Source organism: Salvelinus namaycush, chromosome 41 (genome assembly GCF_016432855.1).
Source record: "Salvelinus namaycush isolate Seneca chromosome 41, SaNama_1.0, whole genome shotgun sequence".
Taxonomy (NCBI): domain Eukaryota; kingdom Metazoa; phylum Chordata; class Actinopteri; order Salmoniformes; family Salmonidae; genus Salvelinus; species Salvelinus namaycush.
The window spans coordinates 12,234,579-12,245,213 of NC_052347.1; the positions used below are offsets into that span (position 1 = coordinate 12,234,579).

Here is a 10,635-nt window from a genome sequence, read left to right on the forward strand (position 1 = left end):
GTTCTGGGATTGATTTTCACTTTTCGCACCAAAGTACGTTCATCTCTAGGAGACAGAACGCGTCTCCTTCCTGAGCGGTATGATGGCTGCGTGGTCCCATGGTGTTTATACTTGGGTACTATTGTTTGTACAGATGAACGTGGTACCTTCAGGCGTTTGGAAATTGCTCCCAAGGATGAACCAGACTTGTGGAGGTCTTGGCTGATTTCTTTTGATTTTCCCATGATGTGAAGCAAAGAGGCACTGAGTTTGAAGGTTGGCCTTAAAATACATCCACAGGTACACCTCCAATTGACTCAAATGATGTCAATTAGCCTATTAGAAGCTTATAAAGCCATGACATCATTTTCTGGACTTTTCCAAACTGTTTAAAGGCCCAGTCAACTTAGTGTATGTAATCTTCTGACCCACTGGAATTGTGATACAGTGAATTATAAGTGAAATAATCTGTCTGTAAACAATTGTTGGAAAAATGACTTGTGTCATGCACAACGTAGATGTCCTACCGACTTGACAAAACTATAGTTTGTTAACAAGAAATTTGTGGAGTAGTTGAAAAACAAGTTTTAATGACTCCAACCTAAGTGTATGTAAACTTCCGACTTCAACTGTATGTATGTATGTATGTATATATGTGTGTATGTATGAATGTTTATGTATGAATTAGAGGTCGACCGATTATGATTTTTTAACGCCGAAACCGATACCGATTATTGGAGGACCAAAAAAAGCCGATACCGATTAATCAGCCGATTTTTTTACATTTATTTGTAATAATGACAATTACAACAATAATGAATGAATCATCAATAAAATCAATTGAGCCTCCAATAAATAATGAAACATGTTAACCTGTTTGGGCTGCAAGCCCGACACCGGTACACTTATGACAACAGCCAGCTCAAAGTGCAGGGCGCGAAATTCAAAAGATATTTTTTTTAAATATTTAACTTTCACACATTAACAAGTCCAAGACACCAGATGAAAGGTACACATCTTGTGAATCAAGCCAACATGTCCGATTTTTTAAATGTTTTACAGGGAAGACACAATATGTAAATCTATTAGCTAACCACGTTAGCAAAAGACACCACTATTTTTACTCCATCCGTTTTTTACTACATCAGTAGCTATCACAAATTCAACCAAATAAAGATATAAATAGCCACTAACCAAGAAACAACCTCATCAGATGACAGTCTGATAACATATTTATTGTATAGCATATGTTTTGTTAGAAAAATGTGCATATTTCAGGTATAAATCATAGTTTACATTGCAGCTACAGTCAGAAATTGCACCGAAAGCAGACAGAAAAATTACAGACACCAACGCCAAATAACTAAATACTCATCATAAAACATTTCTGAAAAATACATAGTGTACAGCAATTGAAAGACAGGCATCTTGTGATTCCAGACAATATTTCCGATTTATCAAGTGTTTTACAGCGAAAACACAATATAGCGTTATATTAGCTTAGCACAATAGCAAACATAACAACAGCATTGATTCAAGGCAAAAATAGCTATAACGTATAAACCACCAAAATATATTAATTTTTTCACTAACCTTCTCAGAATTCTTCAGATGACAGTCCTGTAACATCATATTACACAATGCATATAGAGTTTGTTCGAAAATGTGCATATTTAGCGGCACAAATCGTGCTTATACAATGAGAATAGTGTCCATAACGTCAAGCAATCTGTCCGATGCCATCTTGGAAAGCCACCTACTCTTATCGAAAACTATTCATAAACTTGACTAAAAAAATACAGGTTGGACAGCAATTGAAAGACAAATTAGTTCTTAATGCAATCGCCGAATTACATTTTTAAAATTAACCTTACTACGCAATACAGGCTGCGATAACACAATGCTACACTGCAAGCAATGGCGTTTCATGCATTTGACATTTTTCAACAGAACAATGAATTATCAGCATAAAGACTGCTTACTATTAGCTGAGCTTCCATCAGAATCTTGGGCAAGGTGTCCTTTCTTCAAAACAATCGTCTTTGGGTTGAAAGATTGTCCGGTCGAATTAGCCGCTAAACGTTAGCCGCCAACTGGAGTGGTGTCCAACTCGTGAAAGCGCATGGCAAAGAAATCCCAGAAAATCACAATAAACTGCTATAAACTGCTATAAGTCGGTTTAAATTAACTACCTTATGATGTCTTTAACACCTATAACGAATAAAAACATGACCGGAGATATAGAAATACTAAAACGAAAGCGTTTGCAGGACGCCATTCTGATGTCTTCATGCGTCAAGCGCACTGTTGAAAAGAACGGTACTTCCTGTTCCACGGTCTAATATAAGGTCCCAGATTGCGCAATTGACTCCATTCAAAGTCTCACCGCTTACTGACATCTAGAGGAAGGCGTATGCAGTGCATGTACCCTCATAGCTTGCATGGGGACTTATAAACTGATCTCAGAACAGGGACCTGGATTTCTGAAATCTCACTCCCTGACAGGAAAAGTGCTGCAGAATGAGTTCTGTTTCACTCAGAGAAATAATTCAAACGGTTTTAGAAACTAGAGAGTGTTTTCTATCCAATAGTAATAATAATATGCATATTGTACGAGCAAGAATTGAGTACGAGGCCTTTTTGAAATGGGCACCTTTTATCTGGCTACTCAATACTGCCCCTTGAGCCCAAACAGGTTAAATTTGGTTTAAATAATGCAAAAACAAAGTGTTGGAGAAGAAAGTAAAAGTGCAATATGTGCCATGTAAGAAAGCTAACGTTTAAGTTCTTTGCTCAGAACATGAGAACATATGAAAGCTGGTGGTTCTTTTTAACATGAGTCTTCAATATTCCCAGGTAAGAAGTTTTAGGTTGTAGTTATTATAGGAATTATAGGACTATTTCTCTCTATACGATTTGTATTTCATATACCTTTGACCTACGGATGTTCTTATAGGCACTTTAGTATTGCCAGTGTAACAGTATAGCTTCCATCCCTCTCCTCGCCGCTACCTGGGCTCGAACCAGGAACACATCGACAACAGCCACCCTCGAAGCAGCGTTACCCATGCAGAGCAAGGGGAACAACTACTCCAAGTCTCAGAGCGAGTGACGTTTGAAACGCTATTAGCGCGCACCCCGCTAACTAGCTAGCCATTTCACATCGGTTACACCAGCCTAATCTCGGGAGTTGATAGGCTTGAAGTCATAAACAGCGCAATGCTTGAAGCATTGCGAAGAGCTGCTGGCTAAACGCACGAAAGTGCTGTTTGAATGAATGCTTACGAGCCTGCTGGTGCCTACCATCGCTCAGTCAGACTGCTCTATCAAATCATAGACTTAATTATAACATAATAACACACAGAAATATGAGCCTTAGGTCATTAATATGGTCGAATCCGGAAACTATCATCTCGAAAACAAGACGTTTATTCTTTCAGTGAAATACGGAACCATTCCGTATTTTATCTAACAGGTGGCATCCATAAGTCTAAATATTCCTGTTACATTGCACAACCTTCAATGTTATGTCATAATTACGTAAAATTCTGGCAAATTAGTTCGCAATGAGCCAGGCGACTCAAACTGTTGCACATACCCTGACTCTGCATGCAATGAACGCAAGAGAGGTGACACAATTTCACCTGGTTAATATTGCCTGCTAACCTGGATTTCTTTTAGCTAAATATGCAGGTTTAAAAATATATACTTCTGTGTATTGATTTTAAGAAAGGCATTGATATTTATGGTTAGGTACACGTTGGAGCAACGACAGTACTTTTTCGCGAATGCGCACTGCATCGATTATATGCAACGCAGGACACGCTAGATAAACTAGTAATATCATCAACCATATGTAGTTAACTAGTGATTATGATTGATTGATTGTTTTTTATAAGATAAGTTTAATGCTAGCTAGCAACTTACCTTGGCTTTTTTCTGCATTCGCGTAACAGGCAGGCTCCTCGTGAGGCAGGTGGTTAGAGCGTTGGACTAGTTAACCGTAAGGTTGCAAGATTGAATCCCTGAGCTGACAAGGTAAAAATCTGTCGTTCTGCCCCTGAACAAGGCAGTTAACCCACCGTTCCTAGGCCGTCATTGAAAATAAGAATGTGTTCTTAACTGACTTGCCTAGTTAAATAAACGTGTAAAAAAAAAAATGTCTAAATCGGCGATTTCCGATTGTTATGAAAACGTGAAATCGGCCATTCCGATTAATCGGTCGACCTCTAGTATGAATATGTATTTGGGTATATGTATGTATGTATGTATATAGATATATATATTTACCCCAAAAATATATGAGGGACTGGAAATGATACAGACAATTACATTGATGGAAGCAACAATCTCTCCGCAATATAAAAGCTGTCCACCCTCTAAAAAACAAGACAAAACACATGAGTCTGAGTGGCTGACTCGGTGTGTCTAAGTAAAAGCCATAACCCTGCTCACTACATCACACGTCCATAGCTGATATCATCAATGGCCCCCATTTGAGTGATTTCCCCCTGGATTCAATGCAACACAATTAGTCACCTACTGTCTTTAGCCTTAGCTTTACCCTCTGATCTCCCATGCACAGTACAGGAACTGACACCACTCTGCTGAGTTCTCCCCAGCTACTGTATGTGCTCAGCTCATCTCTGCCTTGCCTACCTCAGAGAGCAAGTCCCCAGCAGCTTTGCTGAAGAGGATCAGAGATTGTTGGCCACTGACCAAGAACTCTACCCACGGTATCCATGGAGATGAAATGGAGCTTCTATCATCAAAAGAGCTAACACCAGTTAGCAGTTACAGTAGCATCACTCTCCACCTGTCCATTGCCCTGTGTTTCTCTCTAGACGAGCAGGTCTGGAAGTCCAAGCCATTTGGGCCTGCCCAACCTCCTCGCCCCCCTGCACCTTAGACAGGGCTGCCTAATGCTGACTGTAAAAACAAAAACTCTGCTACCAAAAGTGATTTCGTTAAGTAAGGGTTTCAATCCAATTTTACACTGGGAGAGTGCTTAACATTAAAGAGAGTGTTTTTTATTGTGCTCTTCTGTAGTAGGGGTTGAGGGGTAAAGGAGAGAGATGGAGAGAGAGAGAGGTGGGAGTAAGAGATAGCGTGAGCGAGAGAGAGATAGGAGATCGATACAGACTGGGCGTTCTGTCTGGATTCCTGTATTCCCCCTGGTCCTGTCGATGGAGGACGGGTTTAGCTAACTCCTACCGTCTGGCCTTGTGCGGGGGCGCTGAATTGCCACGGTGGGACCTGCTCGTCCATCGTTAACACGCCTGCAGGTGGACGAACGCCGCCTGCCGCCCGGGGCCTCATAACACCACACAAACGACTAGGAGCAGTTTCTCTCCGGCCATAACTTAATGTCTCCCCGTCAGAGCCGTGAGAGATGGGAGAGATGGGAACTGCAACCTGCGCCTGAGAGCTTTATGGTTGATATGGTGTGGGAGTTTTCATCAGGCACTGTGGATTATCACCAGCTAAAAGGATGTGCGGTCACAGAGGGACCAACGCTGCTGATTTGCATGGGCCCTTTTTTCTCTTCTAGTTCATTTCCAGTTGAATAACTTGTTTGTCACATACATCAGAGAGAAGGGGAAGATCATACAAGAGCCAGTGTTACTTTGTGTTTCACTAATGAGCCCCGTTCTCTACTCACACCCATAGACCCCCACTCCTTGCTTTTGGCAACACTTTGTTGCTGCATCTCTCTCTCTCTCTCTCTCTCTCTCTCTCTCTCTCTCTCTCTCTCTCTCTCTCTCTCTCTCTCTCTCTCTCTCTCTCTGTCTCTGTCTCTGTCTCTCTCTCTCTCACTTTCGCTCTCCCTCCCAGCTCCAGGCTGTTACCCAGTGTTGTGTGTCACATGGCTTTATTTCAGTCCCATGCCCTTGTTTTATGCTCCAAGAACAATAGGCGTGACACAAGTACACTGGTGCTCTGTGCCTCGCCATGTCTAACAGAATCCTCTAATGTAGCCTTGATCTCCCATATGGTGTGAAGACTGTTTCTCATACATGCCTTGTTGTCATCTGGACTCAAGCTTTCTTTCTTAACTGATTTGTTGATGTTAGACCACTTGAACCGGTTCATGGGGAAACTATGTGAAAGGTCTCAGCTGCTGCTGTGCCATGAGAAGCTTCCGTTTTTAGGTAGCTAACCATCCCCCTTCCTTGAAGTGGGTGTTAAAAGTTTAAAATTGACGACATCAAGAGTCGACTTGAATAAGGATGCCCTGCAATGCAAGTGGGTTATATAACGCCATGACTAGAGGGAGATGAAAAGTAGAGCACAGGGGGAGAGATTAAAAAAGTTTCAGCACGAAAAGGGAGGGAAGAAAGAGACGGGGGGAATGAGAGGGGAGGTAAGGATAGAGAGATTTAGGTAGGCAGGGTAGGTGAGGTCACAGAGGTGTTGAGGGCCCAGGCCTTGAGACTCTGTGGCCTCTCTTGAAGCTGGTCGATCCTCCTCATCTCTCAAGGCTGAAAGACCTTTCTTTTTTTAGTTAGATAATGGAGGCATTTCCTTAATTGGCCAAGTGGTTTGGACTGTGGTTTGTTTGGCAACACGTCAGTGTATCATTGTTTCCAAAACATTTACAGCGCTGGGCGCTATGCTGCACGGCTCCACTCCCTCATTAAAGCACAGGCCTCCTCTCCTCTCCTCCAGCCCAACTAGCTACGGCTGTCTGTGGAAGCCTGCAACATAGAGCCCAAACAGCAATGCACACAAGTGAGAAAAAAGGAATAAAAAGCATTTATCTCTCCTTTCTCCGTCCCTAGCCAGTTAAGGCTTGGAAGAGACAGAAACTTCTCTATCTGTTTACTGTTATTGTTTTTCCCCTTACCCATAAGCCTCTTTGTCTTCTCTTATCAGATGAGTTATGCGTTCAGCATAACACAAGATACAGCTTGTGATCTGTATCTTCAAATTTGATTGGGGATATTTGGTGGGAATGTGTTATTGGATTCTGCCGTTATTGTCTCACCTTTTTTTAAACACAGTTGTTGGGGTTTTAATGTAGAGGTGTGGTATCTGTTCCAGCAGGGCTCAGTGTGGTAGAACAATAAGACATGCTCTCTTCTAGTCCTACCATTGCTTTGCTTAACAATGCGCACCAGCCAGAAAAGTCCATTCATTCAACAGCTCATCATCTTAAGCGCCCACACGAGAGAAAGGGTTTGCAAAGCGCCTGCCACGTCTCTACCAGCCATCTATCACTTAAGTCACTCAGGAGCACAGAGACAGAACAGGATGAGTAGGACAGAATGAAAGAGGGATATGAGTGAGGGAGGGGGTGAGAAGGAAGAGCCAAGGACAGGACAGATATATCAAGTAAGATGCAGGTAGTAGGTGTTCAAAGCAGAAAAGTGGAACACATAAAGGAATCGGCTGCTCCTATAACCGACCTGTCATTTGAATCAAAGGCTCTAATCAAAATTGTATCAATTAATTGATCTTTCCTTTTGCGCTTTGCCATGAGTGCAATTGAGTTTCCTCCTCGCTCCTGCCCCACCACCAGAGAGCCGTGCTCTACACACCATAAACTCTGTTCATTAATAATGATCAAGGAATCCTCTAATCTGGGGTGAAATATGATATGATAGCTATTTCCCTGATATACTTAGTTTGCAGGACAACTCTTCATCTCCCCAGCTACTTCCAAAGCACAGGGGAAACCAGCATGGCTTTCATGCTGCGTTGTTCTTTAGTACTACTAACAACGTACTCCGCTGTTCTAACAATGTAACTTTAATCACAAGTGATGTGGAACAATGAATGTAACACTGTCTTCTCCTCTTTGTCTTAATAGGGTAACCAAGAGGCCACCAACCCCCCAGAAGCAATGGCCCAGCCGTACACGCCTGCCCAGTACCCGCCTCCCCCACAGAATGGCATCCCGGCCGAGTTTGCGGCACCCCACCCCCTCCCCACGCAGGACTACACCGGGCAGAACAGGGTGCCTGAGCATGCCATGACCCTCTACACCCCCACACAGACGCACAGTGAGCCGCCGGGCACCGACAACAACACGTCCGCAATCACCGCCAACACGACTGTACCGGTCAGTACCGCTCAACAACACAACACACACCTGGCATTATCTTAAATTAGGTTGATGACCGGAGGTGTTTAAGGAGCCTTAAGACCATTACCAGTAGGATTGTTAATAAAGGCTTGGAAGCAGGAAGTGATGGAATATTACATATGACAGTCATAAGGTTGTGCAGCGGCTCGTTAGTTTAGGTAACGTTTACGTTACACAACTACCCAGAGTGTACAAGGGTGCAGGAGTAGACTTTGATGTCAGCAAATACATAAAGATGTCAAAGCGCGGAGCTGATTCTGCGTGAGTTGGAGTTGATTGAATTTAATTGGAAACGTTGTGGCGAAATCAAAGTGCATTTTTGAGAAGCCGGGCTCTCTGGAAAACGTGGAAACCTGAAGGGTTTTATTTATTTCCGCCAATGAGATTCAACATGCTGTACACATGAATCATTTAGGCTCTGTGAAAGGGGGACAAGCCCTCCCCTGATCCATTTGGTTGTGGAGTTAGTGGAAAGGAGAGGAGGGAAAGTTGCACTCTATGCCTGCAGGGGCCTGGGCTAGGCTAGCCAAAAAGCCCTGCCTAATTGGTCAAATTAGCTAATTATCTGTAAATGTATATAAACCTCTGAGAATGTCCCTCAACATATTGCACTGCCTCCTGAGGAGCAGCCGCTAAGCCAGGATTATCCACAGACACTTTCTCTCAGTTAAATATGGGGAATTCAGCAAACAGTTATTATTCCATAGTAAGATATGTCAAATTCACCATACTGACAGCTATTTTACCATAGTAGAATATGTCAAATTCAACATACTATGCAGCTATTCCTCCACAGTAAAATATGTTGAATTCAGCATATTACATCACCATTTTTCCATGTAGTTAAAACAGCTTGAATTCACCATGTTATTTTTTCATAATTTGATATGTCAAATACTGAATATTACACAGCTACTTTCTGTAATTAAATATATACAATTCTACATATAACAGCTAGTTTTTGTCATGGTTCAATATTTTGACTTCAGCATATTCAGCAGCCTAAACTTTGGACCAATAGGACAGAGCAAGCACTATAGCGATGTGAGCCCACCAGGTAGGCGTTGACATGTGGTTTAAATTAAGTCAAAGTATACATAATATATTTCATATATAAAATATGCCATAACCTGGGATTCACCCTTTCTGGAGGTGGTTGAGGATCAGAGAGGAGGATTTAGCAGAAGTCTCCCTCTCTCTAACTCCTGATAATACCAGCGGGAGAAGATGTGACTTCAGTCCGGCCTTTCTTCCTTTCCTCCCTCTCTTCCTCTCCTCCTCTCACATGAAAACACCTGCTGGGAGATGTCAGCTGGGGGTCAAGGCTGCCCCCCTGAGGGATTCAAGTCACCCATAAAAAACGTAATTAACAACTCCATTTTGCTCACCATAGAAGCACTGAAGCACCATGGATAATGGGTGGAGAAATCAGCTGTGATTTACAGGTACAGATATAGCAAGGCCATGTGTATAACTGTAGCATTGCTCTGTGATGAAATCATGTTTGATTTGAAGATGTGTGTGACTCCATCGTCATGGCTGACTCTTAATGGCAGCTACACAGATACACTGTGTTCAGTGAGTAAGGAGAGACTTTGCAGGAGGTTCCACTCCCCTGCTCAGAACCCTGCCGTGTCGCTGCCTCTCATTCCCCCACGCCACTCACTTCTCCTCTCGCCATTTTATATTTCATTTCATCTGTCCACCCGCTGTGAAGAAAGCCAAGTGACGTGGTCATGGAGAGATGAGAGGCAGCCCTGCTTTCCTTCACGGCTCCCTCCCTCCCTCTCTCTCACTGTCTTTCTTCCTCTCCCTTTCCCTCCCTTTCTTTTCCACACTCTCTCTTTCTCTCTCTACCCTTCTCTCTCTCCTTCTCTCTCCATCTCTCCCTGCCAGTGAGGAGAGAGGGATCAGGTTAGTGGGCTGTAAACAGAGTGGCTGGCTAATCCCTGGGGCCGCTGGTGTAGGGGAGCACTCCCCACCGATGTGCCCCCCACCACCACTGCTGCTCCTCGCTGCGCTCCCCTGCTTTAATGACCCAGCCTGTTTGCTTTGGGTGCCACAGAAGGGCGCGGGTGTCTTTGATTAGGACACCCTGCAGAAACACAGATTGGGGAGCAGATCAGCACTCACTGGGCTCCCACTCCTCAGTGCTTTACTCTGGCCGTCTCGGAAAACTTAGAGACTTTAAAAGAGTCATGAGGAAAAGAGAATGAAATGTATGGATTCTGTGTGAATTCCCGGCGGAGGGTTGGCAGTGTGTGTTTAATGAGGGATTGCCTCTCCTCTCTCTCCTCATCTCTCCAGTCAGTCAGTCCTCCTCTACTCCAGGGAGGTGCTGTTGTCCAGACTCAGACCTCTGGGGCCTGCTGTGTGACTCCCATGTTCAAACGACACTCACATGAAAGCGGGTGACTTGAGGATAGAAAGAGGCAGTCAAACTTTCTCCAAATCCTCAGAGAGAGAGAGAATGGGACTGTAGAACGGGGCTGCCAGCAACTTCTGTTTTAAAAAAGCGGCGCTCGTTATCTAGCAAGCGCCATTCAAATAGTCCAAGGTTGGGTTTG

General features: G+C 43.4%; 1 protein-coding gene across 1 annotated transcript in view; it reads left to right on the forward strand.

Annotated features, from left to right (window-relative positions):
- Positions 1-7,803: 7,803 nt before the first annotated feature.
- LOC120034411 (RNA binding protein fox-1 homolog 3-like) overlaps positions 7,804-10,635 on the forward strand; it is a 46,611-nt gene continuing 43,779 nt past the window's right edge. The window contains exon 1 of the mRNA XM_038980952.1: positions 7,804-8,044. Coding sequence (XP_038836880.1) covers positions 7,826-8,044 — 219 coding nt within the window. The 5' untranslated portion in view covers positions 7,804-7,825. The remainder of the gene's footprint in view (positions 8,045-10,635) is intronic.